General features: G+C 40.7%; 1 protein-coding gene across 1 annotated transcript; it reads right to left on the reverse strand.

The window, feature by feature from the left end:
• Positions 1-4,474: 4,474 nt before the first annotated feature.
• On the reverse strand, positions 4,475-17,390 carry pdgfaa (platelet-derived growth factor alpha polypeptide a; the record flags this gene model as incomplete). The annotated part of the gene is made up of 6 exons (XM_080880544.1): positions 4,475-5,110; positions 5,689-5,815; positions 12,705-12,898; positions 13,076-13,183; positions 16,896-16,992; positions 17,328-17,390. 6 exons carry the CDS (start codon positions 17,388-17,390, stop codon positions 5,100-5,102), a joined length of 600 nt encoding a protein of 199 aa, XP_080736670.1. The 3' UTR covers positions 4,475-5,099.
• Between the last annotated feature and the right edge of the window lie 372 nt (positions 17,391-17,762).

Consider the following 17,762-nt stretch of genomic DNA (forward strand, 5'->3'; position numbering starts at 1 on the left):
GGGTGACAATATTCTTTCAAAGCAAAGTAAATCTGAACTCCTCTTCAATTTTTAACATGTGGAACACAGATGGATACAAATGTACACAATCAAGAAGCAGGTAATAGAAAACCAAGAATGTAAAAATTTGCCGCGTCTGTTACCTTCTTTTTTCTGCCTCTTTCTTTGTGTCTCGAGGTTTTTGTTTTTAATATTTTGGACAGATATCATTCGCACATATTCAGTGGAAATAAAACCTCTCTACGGGATCCAGCACCAAAACATCAGCCTTGACCACACCAGCAGTAAATCTTAATCCAACTGTATGATGCCAAACCTCAGCTCCAGTTCTCCCATCCCTGCTGGATCCTGCGGTGGGAACAAGCCTGATGGTGGGAGGTGGACGTATTTATCTGGTAAAGCAGCTCTTTGTGACACACGGAAAGGAAAGGAGGAGATGAAGGAAGAGAAGAGATTAAAAAAATGCACATTTTTAAAGAAAGGGAAACTTATGTTTTTATGTTGTTTTTTGTGACATACTGTACATAGTACTGTGCAAAAGTCTCGAGCCACCACACGTCTGCCTATTTTGATTTCAAGCAGCCATCCTTTGAACAGTAGTTCTTCAGGCTTACTAAAAAGTTTTCCAAGGTTTCTTTAAACACTGTCTGCTTTCTCAATTATTTTAATTCCAATGCTTCTACCTGACCATTTTCAGAGAATCATTCAAGCATAAAAAAGGCACTTAACTCAAGCATTGTGTCTACACATCACAGACAATGTAGCAAAGAACCAATTCGAAATTGTATCTTTAGACATTTTTTACAAGCAGCATGTTGCAAAAACACATAATTTGTTACCAGGTTCTACAGTTTATTGTAAAATGTCAATCATATATATTTAATCTCTGTAATATTCTTCATATTTACAGTTGAGCTCTTTACGTTTAGAGAGCTAATTTCTTCTATTAATATAAGTTTATACAATATGTAATATATTGTATTATTTTAGTTCAGTCTGTTGCCATTTTTATTATCTATGCTACAGAGGAAACATATCAACAGGCATTCAACAGTATTTTTGTACCAACAAGGGGATTCCCAGTGAACATTTAGCTAAAATCTTTGTATATCCTACCATGGTGTTCAGTGTGTCCTTAAAAAAGTTGAGGCTGGAGGCTCTGTCACAGTTTGGAGCTGCATTTCAGTCAGTGGTGTTGGGGATCTTGTCAAAACTGATGGTATTATGAAAACAGACGAGTACCTTCAGCTGCTGATCCACCACACAATCTCCTCTGGAAAGCACCTGACAGGCAATCATTGTTCACTATGGCAATGATCCCAAACACAGTAAAACCTGGATACGGATCATCTTAACAGAACAGAACAAAAGATGACGATCATCCTTTAAGAAGTCTGAAGTATTCCTGAAGACTTTTTAAAGACATGAGAGTTCAAGCTGGGTTGGAGATTGAAAGTAGCCAGACTCCCAAGCAATTTAGTATTGAACAAACTCTATTTTTAAATGCTGTAAGTGTGCACATTTTAATTAAATCACTGCATTTATTTCTCTAACAAAACAAAGGAATTTTTCAAGACTTGCACAGTACTGTATGCACAATGTTGTAATGGTGAATGCTCATATTAAAAGGGACACAAATTTCAAATAGTGAGGTCTGCAAGTGTCTGAGTAATCCCTGCAGGGCAAACACTCAGTTTCACAGTTTGTTTTTTGTTTTTTTTGTTCCTAGATCTTTCATATTTCTAGCTGTGGGCTTCTGTGGCCACTGAATCCAAAGAAAGTTGAGTTAAAGGGAGGGGAGACTGAAAGGAAGATTAGCTAAAACAACTTGTTTTAGACAGAAGAGGAAGCGAAAGACTGTACCAAAGACCACGATGAGATAAAAAGGGATTATTTCAAACTGTGAATCAAGCAAAGCTACTCTAGATCAGTCCGAGAGCATAGATATTGCCCCGATATTAGTAGGATTAGAGAATGTGTATTCCCCAAAATGTTAAACTAATTATTTAACTTGTTTTTAAATAAAAGAGACCAGAGGACAGCAATAGTAAAGGCCCTGGAGGTGTTTTACCTAAACCTGCTGACCTTAATCAGGTATACTTCTAGCATCTTAATGCCAACGTATAGGAATACGGAGGTTTGGTAATCTGATCTGGGATCTGTAGTAGGACAGGGGGAGCTGGACTTCCACGAGCTTATATCAGGTTGTACTTGAACTACAGAGAGTTCAGCATTTTAGCTAGCCTGTTGTTAATCTGCTTAACTGAGCTTTAGAGAGATGGAGTTTCTCTCTCTGTTTCACACACACAAACCCAGTTTTATCCCATCTCACACGCAAAGGTGCACTTACTCTGTTTTACTCTCTCTTTCTCACACACACACACACACACACACACACACACACACACACACACACACACACACACACACACACACACACACACACACACACACGATCCCTGTATTCCATCCTGTTTTCATTTCCGCCCTCTCACCTTTCAAACCTTGTTACACAGTCTTAACCCATCTGTTTCCTCTCTCTTTCTTTGTTCTCTCTCACACAAACAACTGTGCTTCATGTGCACACGATACTTTCTGTTTTATGCATTAACGTCTTGGATATGGAGTTCGGGTCCTGAGAACACAGCAGATGAAACTGCAGCATGCGTGTGATTCTCCTGCTGCAGATTTGAAAGATTGAAGCTAAAAACCAACCTTTTTTTTCTTCCTTTTTTACGTTTTCAAACAGCGTCGTCTTTGTGCAGCTCGCACAGAACCACTCAATTATGAAATTTACGTATTTATAACAGCGGCCCACTCTGGTTACACTATTGGCCAATGTCTACACATGGTTTACGCCAGCTTCTCCAAGAGCAATATACCAGCAAAGTGAGTTACACAAAGTGACCCCAAGCTTGCATGAAGTCACTCGTCTGTCTGCTTCTTCTGCCTTTTCCCCACCTCAGCCGGCAAACATTTGTTTTGCATGTTTGAAATGTAAATGTAGCTGATGAAGCATGTCATAATAAGTGTTTCATGTCTGAAACACAAAGAGCTGTTTGAGGTGGATGCAGGCTGTGTGGTTTGCGGGGTGCCAGCAGGAGCTGGAACGGCCCCGCGAGCACACAGTTCGGCTCTGTGCTGCAGGTTCAAGAAAGGAAAAACACCAAGTCTTCACCACACGGCATAACACACTCCAGTCTCTATTTTTTGCTGTTTAGTTGTGACATAAGGCAGCTGTGGTTCCTGTTAATATGTGATAGCTTTAGCCAAAGCGATGATGGAGACTGTAGACGTTTCATGTGCTGCAGAAGACTGTGAGCTGCAGCTACAAGCTCCAGAGAAAAAAGATTACATGTGAACCTTTATTCTCAACGATATCACACATATGTGTTCAAGTTAAAGACACTCAAGCTAGTTTTGACTGCTGATTAAACATTTACTGTACAGCATTAACCCCCTAATGATCATCTGCAGACAAAGGTCATATTATCATGAAGCAAGGTAGCTAAGAAATCCACAATGTGCAAATTTACTGCACTCAATGTGACATCTTCCAGAAACACAGCATATGCCCATATAGTTTTGTGAGCATGTCTGGAGTCACTGCAGCCACTGAAAGCAATTTAAAATCAGTTGATTCCTTTTGATATACCTTGTAAATACCAAATGCTAGTACTCTACATACTAATAAAGTACTAAATATAATTTTATAATCATAATTATATATAATATTTGTAATTAATCCCACTGAAATCGAGTTTGGCTCTTTCTTTCTTCCTTTGAGGATAACAAAATTTATACATTTGTGGCCTGAATATGTTTATAGTCTACCTTCATTGTCCCACAAGATACATTTTAAATTACAGTAGATGTGAAATATGCACAATTTGAGTGACTTGAGGACAGTCCTTGGTTAAAACATGGCACCCATTCTGTTAAAATTATATAAGGTTTCCCCATGTATTGCATTTCCTTTAGGTGCATATCTAAATGAAACAGAGCTCCTTGTCAGCAGTAATGAAAGCGAATATGAAGAAAGTGGTTTGATATGAAGTCACCTTCTCCTCCTTCTGGTTTAGTGAGTCAGGAGATGAGGTCACCAATGAAAACATTTGCCTTCCCCTACGCCACTATTACTGTCATTTCTTTGACCTGTTTGAAATAACACAACTCTTTAAACAGCACAAAAAGATCACTTGTTAGCTGTTGGCTATTCTGCTCCATAATCAGCATTTTCATGCTTTTCTGTTTTCTAGTCTCACTTTTGCCAAGGTTCAGTGTGTGTGTGTGTGTGTGTGTGTGTGTGTTTGCGTGTGTGTGTGTGTGTGCGCGTGTGTGTGTGTGTGTGTGCGCGTGTGTGTGTGTGTGTGTGTGTGTGTGTGTGTGTGTGTGTGTGTGTGTGTGTGTGTGTGTGTTACTGTCCCTTCAGTCACTCTCTGACAAACTTGTTTGCTGCAAGCTGTTTTCTGACCACCACACCCAATTTGTTTTCATATAAATATTTTATTAGTATCAGTAACATGTCGGAAGGATTATTTCCCATCCATTCTTTATTTGGGTAACATATCAGAAAAAGAACTGATAAGCAATAGAAATAGAAAACGAGACGTTATAAAAATAAGAGGATATACGTGCATGTGTGTGAGTGCTTTTCTGAGGAAGAGTAAATCTTGGAGTACAAAAACTAATCCCAGTCACTGTTTCTAGAAAGGATTTTGCCCCAGTTTATAATCCGAGTCACTGAGCGGTTTATACTCTGGAGAAGGAGCAGGATACAGGCAATATGCCCTTCAACATCCTAGAACCAGAATGTCAGTTCGCTTTGTCATCGTCTCATCATTTCTCGTCTCCATCAAAAAAAAATTGGAGTTCACTTGTGGAAGTTTGATGCTTTGCTTTTTTTTGGAAAATGGTGAGTCAGTAATCCTCCATCAAAACTCCAAAAGGTCGTGGACAAAATATGCTCCGTTAGACCTTTTCACTGTTACTTTGATGGCAGGTGTTAAAGGAGTCACAGGCAGAAGGTGCTTGTCCTTGCTTTCCATTACATCATTATCCTCAAGGTGTCCTCCACTCCTACATCTGTCTGCTGCTCTTCACCTGATGCCTGTTGCAAGAAAGGAACATGAACATAGCTTCTTTTATTAGCATAAAGCATTAGCTTTATCTTCGACTGAATAACAACACACACACACACACACGCACACACACAAAGGACTGTTTTCTGCACCACCGCTGGACATCTAAATTGCAATTTTTTTGCTTTAAGTTCAGCTGATGTAAGCACGACCTGCAGGAAGTCAGCAAGTTCAACAGAAGTCACACATGATGACAGGATGGTTAAACTCCAAGAACCTTTGTGCACTACAACAATGTTTTTTTTTAACCCCTGTTTACGTCGAGTAGGAAAGATTTTAATAATATAGAATGGGGGTCTTTGAAACATATGTTTGTGTGTGTGCACACATGTATGTGTGTGTGTGTGAGTGGATGGGTTAGTGTGTGTGAAGGGAAATGCTGCCCTGAGGGAGAATTAACTCAGGCAGGAAAAACACTGTAAATGCCTCAGATGTTATCAGTTCTGAGAGGAGCCGTAACATGTGAAGTGAGCCAGCCTAAACCCCCATGCCCACGCCCATGCACAAACACATGCACGCACACAAAGATACGCAGCTATATGCTCACCATTGTCTGTGTCTGAGTTTGGGCTGATATGGCGTTTATTGGTGCACGTGCACTCTAAGTGATCCTCCACCCTCACCTGCACCTCCCTCAGCTTTGGCCGCCTTCGCACGTACTCCACCTTCGCCACCTGAGGGGAGAGAAAGTGAGACAGAGAGAAAACTTTATTGAGAAGTGAATTAAAGCATGTTTGTTAATACTCTTTAGCATAGGCAAGCCCCCGCTAACTAGCTCACTGCATGAATTCGTACAGTCAAACTGCCAGCTTTGAAAAATAAAAGGAATACAGAAATTACATAAGTTCTGTGTAGCTATCTTGAGTGGTAGTTGTGTGCCTTTACCCAAAGTTCCCTTGCACTAAAACACATTCTAAGGCATGTTCTGCTTTTCTGTTGAGTGTGTTGGGTTAGAACGAGTTTTTCTAGTCAAAGTTAGCATCAGAAATGCTAACTTGCACCTTGCACCAGATGCACCTTGCTAGCCAAACTAGCTGTCTAGTACTAGTGCTAGGTACTAACTTAATCAAATTTATAAGCTGAGTAGATTAAGTTTTTAAAGAATAGGAAACACAATGAACTGACTACTGGAGAACATATCTGACATCAAAGTTTAGTCTCAGTTCTTTTGTAAATTAGCATAGCTATTGCCATCCAGTGGATTTTTAAGATCACATTTATAAGGTTTTTGTTTAAAACTAGTCTGCCAGAAATATTCAATAGAAAACATGACAAAGAGTTTCTCAAACAGCTAATGGAGGTGGTCATTAGCTACAGCTGAGAATCTCCCAGTGTATGGGCCTCAAGTTGGGGTTTTTTTTAATGTAGCTGTGTAAACATCAAATATCTGCTCGGTTTATCAAGATATCGCATATTTGCAAAAGTGCTTCGACGTTTTCGGAGACATCTGCTAGTCACCAGCTCGATAGCTAGCTGGGAGCTCGAGGTTCACTGAAGCCGCCGAGAACGGCACAACTCCCGGCACATCATTTTCAGATCACCGCGGATTTTTGCTACTCAGGTTAAACGTAATATATAAGTCACTTAGACAACCTAAAAATGTTATTGTTGGGCTTTTTTCAGTGTTTTGTTTGTTTGTGAGTAAATCGGTTTGGCTGAGATTAAAGTTATTAGATTAGATAAAATAAAACTTTATTAATCCCCCTGGTGGGTTCCTCCTTGGTTTTGACTAAACGTCAAACAGAAAACTGATTAAACAGGAGTATGACACGGTCGAGAATTTACGCCAGTGTCCTGTTATATTTTAGATAGCAAGGAGAAGACGGCTGAGTTTATTAAACTCCAACGAGACAGCGGTGACGCTAATCAGAAGGCTAGACCGTCCAATTTCCCCAGCCGTTTACTTCCGGCCTACACGCACTTCTGAGGACCTGGGCCCTGTGCTTCGTACGTCGCTTACTACATCCAAGATCAAATGAAACATCCAAGACCAAATCATCGCGCTAACTCTGAGCTCGCTATTCCGGTTCCCCGAACACACCTGTTGTTGACGATTAGTATAGCTGGATGAAGTAATGTGAGATCACTGGGTGGCCCAACAGGGGCTACGCATCGATAGTAGAAACATTGATCGGCAACCCTTTGATTGGTCGGCGAAAATGTCGAAGGAGCGCGCTCGGTATTTTTCGGCAGCAGAGCAAGAACTCTTGAGTGAGGGATTTCAGGAGTTTCAGAGTTTAATTAAAACGCAAGGGAACACTGCAAAGGCTGCAAAAGCAAGGAGAGAGGGCTGGCAGAAAGTTGCTGACAAATCAAACTCGTAAGTAATTCAATAATAACAATAATAATGGAGTGGATTTATATAGCGCTTTTCAAGGCACCCAAAGCGCTTTACAATGCCACTATTCATTCACTCTCACATTCACACACTGGTGGAGGCAACTACGGTTGTAGCCACAGCTGCCCTGGGGCAGACTGACAGAAGCCAGGCTGCCATATTGCGCCATCGGCCCCTCTGGCCAACACCAGTAGGCGGTAGGGTAGATTTATCATATCACACCATATTATCCAATATTATATTACATTATATTATATTATAATATGTTATATTATATCCCCTTTCACATTAGAGCCACAACAGGACCCACTAGAACATGGGAACAAGTAAAAGTGAAATATAAGAATATTCTACAGAATGGTAATATTTATCACTTATATTGCTTGTCGTCTCTTGGAAAGAGACCCTGGAATACTCTGTTTGTTTGTTCATAACAGCAACCAAGAAAAGGGCAGAGCAAAAAAAAAGACAGGTGGTGGTCCTGCACCCCCTCGTCAACAAGTTGGTTAAGTGAATAATACCCTCACGGGAAAATCGATATCTCTCTATGAGCACACTGTCGCGCTGAGCTAAAGGATCCTGTCTGTCCCGCAATATACGCTGAATTCTGAGGACTCTCCTTATCAATCTTGCACCTTCCGCAATGGGTTGCTCGCGTAAACAGACAGGATATGACTGCGACAGACTTCCCAAATCCACCTTCGCTTTTATAGCCGTGGTCTCTCATCTTGATTACACGAAGTAATTTACAATTACTACTCTGAAATATGAATTACATCTGTAATAATCACATACATGTAATAGAATGTTAATAGTACAATTCCCTTTTTTAGGAAATGACCTGTATGTATCTGTGTGAAATCAATAAAAGGATCAAGTGCTGCATTATCTTTAGTTACATTGATGTTATTTATTTATGGTGAAACAGTGGTGGAATATCGCTGTTGCTTTCGTATGAATGACGCGGACATACCTGCGTGGCCGCGATCTAATCCTGTTTACATAAAGTAAACCTGCTCCCCAGCAGGTTTACGCTTACGGCTCTGTTGCTATGACAGCAAGTCCCGGATGGGCTTCGGGGAACCGAACGATCCAGGATCACGCGAAATCGTCAACAATCTCATCCAGCTAACTCACTTAGCGCGGTACGAAGAACAGGCCCCTGGCCCGCGTAGACCGCGAAGGCCGGCCCATGAATTTGGACATGACCAGCCCATGAATTTGGACATGACTAGTGAGTGATTCGTTCGTTCTATGATTCATTACAGGAAGGGAGGGGGTGAGTGAGTCCTGAGTGATTCGCTTACGCTACAATTCAGCGCAGGAAGGGAGGGGGTGAGTAGCTAAAATGTGCTGTTAGCATGTTAGCAGAGCGATGCTACTGTGAACCAAGGAGCTATTGTCTTGATGTGAGCTTCTACTCAGGGTTTTTTCTTCCAGTTCAGAGCAGAAATGTTTTTGTTAAGAAACTGGCTGTTGTTTTTTTCCCCCACGATTTTAATTATAAGCTACATATATTTCTACTAAGGAAATTAGTTTGCTAACAGCAATAGGGATGAGTTAGTGAGTCAATTGGGCTTGTGAATCATGATTCATGAGTCAGTAAAGTGATTCTCGAGTATTGAACGTGAACATGATTCGCGCATCACTATTTTGGACAAGTGTGGATGTTATGTTTGTATCTCCTTTTTGGTAAATGTTTGACTAGACCACCATCATTAAAATTTCACTTTTTATTGTAAACTTATCTCCTGTTTCCTCCACTTTCTGTCCTCTTTACCTCAACAATCTAACATAATTTTGTTCATTAAATTGATGTAGACTCTATTATTTGAAGCTATTGTAAATTTCATCATGTACTAAACTTCTGCAAAATCGAATCATGATTAAATTTATGTTTGCAACAATATAGGTTTGTTGATCCCAAAAACTACCTAACGATAGTGCTATTTAAGTTAGAATGAGACAGGTTATGTATGATACAGGTGCTACAGATAAAATGCTTTCTTGTACTTGTGCAAGCACACAGGTGTGTGTAATCTCGTTTGGAAGAATGAATGGAACACTGATAGGAGGTTTGATTTCACTTACACTAAGTGAGGCATATGCTGTTTTGTGTCACATTTGACATCAACACTAGCGCCCCGAGCCTAGCTACTCATGTAGCAATGGGTCTTTCTAGTTCATGAACAAATACACACCCAACATACTTTTATCTTACATAAACAATAAAAGAACCACAGAAGCACAGTAAATGCGTAATGCTAACATCCTTGTTAGCAAGCCAAGTCTGCACTTTGGCAGGTCCAATTGCACAACCATCTTTGCTTCAAGTCTTAACAGACTCTGAAATAGCAGAGCTAAGACTTTGAAAAAACAAAAACCCACAAGAAAGTTCAGCTGAGGTGAGCAGCTGTGCAGCTAAACAGCACATATGACATTGACTAGACCTTGACAATATGCTAGAAGGGGTGAGCCATCACTTCAAATAGTCGAGGTCTGCTATAATTGTTATATATATGAGTAGTTAGATTAGATTAGATCAACTATTAAATTAATAGTTCTTTCCTGCAGACTTACACTACAGTTGCTGCTGTAGTTCTAGTAAGAAAAATCGATGTTTTTTGTAGGCAACTTGGCAGTTGTTATGCATTCAGTCAGTCTACTGATGTAGTTCTTCCAAACCTGTGAACGTTAGCTAGGTGACAAAGCAGAGGCTTCAAGTGGAAACTTTACATGGCAGTGAGTGATCTCACAATGATGATATCCATCTTTTATATACAGTCTATTCTCAAAAAACAAGTAAACATCATTTCAAGACAGCAGCTTTTAAAAGGGCATTACAGATTGACTTCCAGCCTGCTGTAGTCTTCATATATATATATATCAGTACTGAGGCTCTTTCTTTGTTTTCTCACATATGGACACACCCCCTAAACCTTCACCCTGCCATCTTCCCTTTAGCTTTAAGTGAGTGCAGTTGTAGTCGTGACCGTTTACCCTCTAAGCACTGAATCTCAGCACATGCGAGTGACTTTATTTTTGATTTCCTCTGTGAGCAGACAAAGGATGAGCCCTTTCATCTCAGATTGGGTTTCAGCAGGCCAAAGCACAGAGTATCAAACCGCCCTCCCCTCCTGTTTTATTCACGTTTTCCCTCTTGACCTCTGGCAGCACACTCTTACACGTCTTTCCCTCTCACCCCAGATTATCAGTCAAACATCAACCAATCAACCTGTGAAATTAATATTTCATGTTCATATTATTAAAGTAACTATTAACATCAACATCATCAGCACAGTTTAAAAGTACAATAAATGCACTTCCTGTGTGCCAAACACACACACAGACACACACTCCTTGGGTCAGCTCCCACTTGGACTCTTGTGACTGTGAACCATTTGGGGTTTACTGAGTCTTATTTCCAGCTCTGGATGAGATCAAAGGGAAGCTATTATGTTCATGTGCTACCTCACTGCCAGATTTTCAGTCACTGGCACACACACGAACGCACACACACGCACACACACACACACACACAATGGTTAAGCTGGGGAGAGTAATTGTTTTTGGCAGGTGTAGAGTGTATACCTCCAGTAAGTGGCTGCGTATTTACACATTCTGTGCCATTATTCGTTTTCTACACTTTCCGGGTCAGTGCCAGTAAAAGACAAGGAACAGAAGCCTTTTGCTAAATGTTTACACAGAATATATCCCTTAAACTAATTTGAACCACTTCTATTGTCACAGGATATCCCTGTGGAAGAAAACTCTTGTCTCTGGCTACTGTATGTGTCAGACACCAAACAATAATGGATTGCATTTATATAGCGCTTTTCGGGACCCTCAAAGCGCTTTACAATACCACTATTCATTCACTCTCACACACTGGTTAAGTCAAGCTACAGTTGTAGCCACAGCTGCCCTGGGGCAGACTGACAGAGGTGAGGCTGCCATATTGCGCCATCAGCCCCTCTGGCCAATACCAGTAGGCAGTAGGTGAAGTGTCTTGCCCAAGGACACAACGACCGAGACTGTCTGAGCCTGTCCGAGCCGGGGCTCAAACCGGCAACCTTCCGATTACAAGACAAACACCCAACTCTTGAGCCACAATCGCCCCAAAGAACAGTCTTAGTCCTCTGTGACTTTGTCCTCTTCCTCATAATGAAAGTTGAAGGTGACATATAAGAAGATACAGCATGCACTGAGACAGACAAGTGCACTAGAGAAATGTAATAATAGGTTTTTGAAATTCATGACATCCTTGTGAAAGAAATGAAATAAAAATTGTGCCAAAGTGCATGAAAAACAAACTTTGTGCGAGTGCCAAAGCTCTTGGCCACAATTTTGCACTTCATATGCAGTTAGTCTCTATTAAGGGACTCTAATTTAAACAAAGAAAAACAACAGATAAATGGCAGATTACTTAGACATGATAAAAAGACTGTTTCTACTAAATACAACAAAGCCTTTTCCGGATGCTTCTTCCTAACTTTAACTCGTCAGTTTCACATCTTATGGGAAGTCTCTCAGTTGCCTGGCTTCAATAGGAAATGGTTTATGACAAACTTGGAAATACAAAATTTGTGGTATTTGGTAATGGCTCTTCCACTCCGGGGTGTACCCGGCTCCAGCCTGGCCTGGCTCCAGCTCCATAAACATATCTACAGTTCAGAAAATGTTAAATAACACTATGGTTACACACAGTTTTGGTTTATGGCAATTATATTCATTTTCTTTGATTCTTAAGAAAAAGTTTAAAGTGATGGCAATGAGTAAAGATTAAAATGAAATTAATTTATTAATGAATTAATGATGGATATCAAAAATTGAAGCAGTGCAAGTGTGCACGTACAGTGTTGATATAAAGTCTTATTCTTTCCTTTGACCGAATTATGTCTTTGACAGCACAAAGTTATTAGTTATATTTGTTTTATATGTGAATGTATGCATGTGTTTTCATTACCTAACAGGTTTCTGTTGGAAGGAATGTTTGAAGCAGAAAGAAACAATTACAAAGCTAACCCTGCATGCCGGGGTCTAGCTGTGCTCATCAGTGCAGTGTAGTGTCGACCTGTGCTACCTGGTAACCCCCAAGACTCCCTATATGCAAATCTTTACCTCTTCCAAATGTGATGTGAAAACAAAGCTTCTTTTGAACACAAAAGAGTCTGAAACAGACACACATGTGGTCACATGTATAGAGAGAAGCAACAGAAAGCTACCTTAACAGTGCGGTAGTGTTTGCGAGCCGCCTGGCACCTCATGTTGCTGGTGTTGCAGCAGCCGGTGCAGCGTTTCACTTCGACACAGGGAGGCCAGATGATGAAGTTGGCCGATGTGGGATCCACCTGGCTCCTGGGAATTTCATAAATTGCTGTCCGAACTTTGCACACTGCTGGCAAGGCCTCTTCTACCACTGCAGGTGAACAAACATGGCTGATCAAACCTGCATCAATGGTTCACTTTTTATACAAATACTAGTATTTCCTATTAACGTTATACAATATAGAATTTTTGGAAACTACAAAAGAATAGTTAGATAACCAGTGGACCTGAGGCTCAAGCTGACTACATGTGTGTGTGTGTTTCTCACCAGTGCTCCTCCTGTGTCTGGTATGTGTGTGTGCTCTCTTTAGGTCGGGGAAGCTGTGAGAGAAGTCCTTGTGGTAGCTGTGTTTGGTCTCCTCGATCACCTCGTTCTCTGAACAGAGACAAAATAACACAAGCATACTGAGACAATACACACTCTAAATGTTAACAACAAAGATCCTTGTGTCAAAAACACAGACACATACTAACGCACTATTGTGGATAACATGCATGCATAAAGTTCATTTTCTGAGAAGCACAAATGTTCTCTTGGGTGATATTGGATATTTTTTATTTTGCTCATTTCCAGCTCCACATTTCCATCCTTGGACACTACTGGACTAACGTTGCATGATTCAGAATTAAAAATAATACCTATTTATTGTAATCTTGGGCCATGATGCATCACTTCAGTTGATCCTGGCTCTTTGGACATCAGAAGTTGTCCCTTAAGTTTCATGAAATCTTACGCACCACATTGTTGGCCGAGCCAAAATAGAAAATATTTGTAATTTATCCTCATGGGACCATGAATCTCCTTATCAAGATAACTTGACAGCTGACTGACCAAAATACAAAAGAAGGAAAAGTGGTGGCATGTTTACATGCTACAGCAAGCTGCTCATTACAGATATCTTTATCAAGTGTCTCCTGATCAGAGAAGCAGTTTAACCAGGTTATTCTGAGTTATGATGTCAGTGAGCTACTGAGTTCTCTGCATGTACACGAGCCCCAAATGAAACTGTTTCAGTGCCTATTCCAGGTACATTTGAATGTAATCCACACACACAGACACACAGCAAAGATTTTGTTAAGTTGGAAATGACATCACATTGCAAGCAAACTTGAACTTTCTAAGTAGCTTCTTTGTGAATTTTGAGATTTATTTGCTGTTATGTGACTTTAATGCACTTTTTTTGCTTCTATTACTGGTTAGATGTACAGTGGAGAAAGCAATTATTTGATTCCCTGCTGAATTTTTATGTTTGCTCACTTACAAAGAAATTTGATAGTAGACAGAATATCAACTAAAAATCCAGAAAAATAATTACATTAAACTTATAAACTGAGGCGTTGATGAAAGATGTAACCAGAATCTGATTGGATGAACAGAAATGCTTTGTATGAGCCAAAGAACACCATCCCCACATCAAGCACAAAGGTGGAAATGTTATGTTTTGGGCAGCGCATTGAGAGGCTAAAAGACAGGAAAAATCTTGGACTACAACCTTCTTCCATCAGCCAGAACACTGAAGATGGGTCATCGATGGGTCTTCTGGCATGACAATGACCCAAAATATACCACAGAGGCAAGAAAGGAGTGGATAAAGAAGAAACACATTAATGTGTGGAATGGCCTAGCCCACAGGTGTCGAACTCCAGGTCTCAAGGGCCGGTGTCCTGCAGGTTTTAGATGTATCCTCGATCCAACACAGCTGATTTAAAAGGCTAAATGACCTCCTCAACATGTCTTGAAGTTCTCCAGAGGCCTGGCAAAGAGCTAATCATTTGATTCAGGTGTGTTGACCCAGGGTGATATCTAAAACCTGCAGGACACCGGCTCTCGAGGCCTGGAGTTCAACACCCCTGGGCCCTAGCCAGTCTCCAGACCTCAGATCAATAGGAAATCTGTGGAGGAAGCTGAAACCTTGAGTTACCAAGCACCAGTCACGAATGGTTTCATGAAGAGGAGGGACCCAGAGTTATTCCTACAAACACAGAAACATCTTCTATCTACAATTAATCTTGGAAACTCTGCCACTCATTGACACTTGGCCATAAATTGTATTTGTCAGTTCAGTTTGGTTTGGTGGTAGTAATGTGTGGTAGTGAGCTTAGTTTAATCTTTTATTTATTTATTTTTCTGTGCAAGGTTTTGGCAGGTTGTGACAATACTACACCTGAGATTAGACAAACATCCAGTTTACGGAAACTTTCCTAAAGTGAATAATATTCTTTAGTTAATAACTGATGATTTATGGCATAAAGATTTATATTAGCCAATCTTGCCCTCAAGGCTTAGTTTTAAATCTTAGCTTTGTGTGTGTGTGCCTTCTAGAGATGTATCCACAGTTTTCGCAGATTCTTCAAGCCATTCAGTACTTCCAAACCACAGGATACCCACAGACATGTTTAAAGCCAATAAATTCTGAGCAAAGATTGTGTGTGCAGTGTGGATTTGTGTAGATTTGTGTGTCTGTGTGGGTGGAAAAAGGGAGCAAGGTTCCAGGAAATCAGAGTAAATGATGTCTAGGCAGGACTCTTTTAATTTGATCCTGAATACCAAGCCTGATGCTTCTTTTGGTCACCGTGTAGATGTCTGCGTGCGCTCCTCATTCTTGAGGCCATATGTGCATGCAAACAGTCACACACACACACACACACACACACACACGCCTGCCTACATACACAATGTGCTTCTAAAACACAACAAAGTCCACCTTCGACATTTCCCTCTCTCTCTCTCTCTCTATCTTTCTCATTCTCTCTCTCTCTCTTTCTGAGCCTGTGTGTCTCCCTCTCTCGCCCTGACATGCAGGAATTTGAGCATGAATTATACATAGCAACACAGCAGCCTTCCAGCGAGCCCTCCTCTCAAACCAATAATGGGCAGCATGACAACAGTATAATGAAGTGAGCCACTTGACCCCCACCGAGCCGGGGAGCCGTCACCCTCGACATTTGCATCTCAATGATGCCAGGATTAATGGTGGCACCACTCAGCACTGCAGACAGAAAAAAATAAAAAAAAAGTTCACGCAGCAAAAAAAAAAAAAGTTTATTTGGCTGAAATGTGGATGAGTGGATGCAATAAAGTGTGTTTTATGCCACAGTTATTTCCTCCTGTCTCACCTCACTGATTCAATCTGCTCAGATTTATTACCTGCATAATAAACACAGACATCAGTGTTTACTGAAGGCAAACGCCGGTGCTTTTTTTTTTTCTTCAAAAGTTGGAGACTGTTTATGATTGAACTGCACACAAAGCCTTCTTTTTTGTGATCTCAGCTACACAGTCAGCTGCTAGCAGAGCAGAAAAGATACAGATGATTTTTTTAAGAAAAACAAAAGTTGCTTCTGGTCTTTCTGAGAAACATCCAGTGGTGAGATGAGAAGACAAAGAATCTTGAACCAGATGCAACTAATTCCTCAAGTCAGAGTCTTTCAAGGCACTGACAGGGAGGGAAGCAGCCGTGACTATCACATTTAAGCTCCCTGTGCCTGATGTTTATCTGTTACTCAGTCAAGTTAAGGCCTGCTTGGATCTTTGTATGACTAAAGGTACATCATTTTTCAATGACATGCTAAAATAAGACAAACATGTGCATTGCTCCTAATTTCAGAAGTAGATTAAAGAAAGATTAAAAAAATCACAAGTGTTGATCTGGTGCAAAGAAATATGAGTTTCTACAGTAACTTCCTGTGACTTTTCAAATTTCATTAAAAAAATTGTAGCCTACTATTTAGCTTTAAATGCTACAGAGGTTTGGCCCCAAGTTATGTCTGCTGCCACTTGGTGCATGAAACCCTGACACTGATCACAAGCACAAACGTGATGTAGCCTTGTGCAGTGCTCTTAGAGTTAAAAAATTACTTCCCTGAAGAGATTAAAATTGCATACTTGGCATTATGTTTCACATCACTTTAAAAAACACGTCTGATCTTATCTGCACCATGTTTATTTATTTCTTCATATATTTTATTAAAAATCTGTCACAGGCATCACATGAACAGATTTTTCTATGAATAACCCCATTTTTCTGTAAGGATCATTAATCCAGCTTGTGGCTGTGGGAGACTTGTATTATAATGAAGTGCTTTACCTACGGAGTCTATCTCTAGCAGCCGCTGGAGGTCGCTGATGCTGCGGATCTCGCTGCGAGAGAGCCGCTCCAGAAGCTCCTGAGGGAGAGGAGACTCCTGTGGGAATGAAGGGGGTGGGTTTATTGGGGGTGGGAACACATAGTTGGTGCGTAAATCACGATCACGCAAACGTTACTTATCTGCAGCTGGCTTTCAAGCTGACTCGGTGGCGGGTTTTCAAAATGTATCAAACAGGTAACTGTGCGTAAGATTAATGCTCGTGTGTAATTACGCAAATAAACTAGATTTCATCTGTTGTATTCAGTACGTTAACCTTCAGGACTGAGTCTCTGTGAGTTCTATTACTTGTTTACAAGCTAAATAGCTGCGAGTAAAAATATCACAACACGCAGCAGAAAAGATTAAACACAGAGTGTTTTGATTCAGCTCACCTGAGCAACGGTGCGTAACACGCAGAGGTAGCCGGCAAGGATGTGGTAGACTGCGGCTCTCATCTCCTCTCAGATCCACTGCATAGGCACCAGAATAGGTCGAAAATCCACCGAAGGAGCCGGGCTGTCGCTCCCTGCTCTCATCATCCCTCGGGAGGACAGAATACCTCCTCAGTTTTAATGAAAAAGCTGCGAAATCCCGAATGAAATAAAAAGGATTGAAGCAAACTTCTGCTTGTTCTGCACGCGGTGTAAGTCACTGCCAAAGAGATTTAAGGGATTATTTTTTAAGTGACCGCGAAAAATGAGAGTCCAAGTTTTAAAAAGATAAAACAAAATAAAAAAGTACAAATCTTAGGATCCCACCGATATTCGTCCACAGGTCCGAAGTTTAAAGGAAATCACACAATCAGACTTGACATCAAGTGTATGTCC

Source organism: Rhamphochromis sp. 'chilingali', assembly GCF_963969265.1.
Source record: "Rhamphochromis sp. 'chilingali' genome assembly, chromosome: 4".
Taxonomy (NCBI): Eukaryota; Metazoa; Chordata; class Actinopteri; order Cichliformes; family Cichlidae; genus Rhamphochromis; species Rhamphochromis sp. 'chilingali'.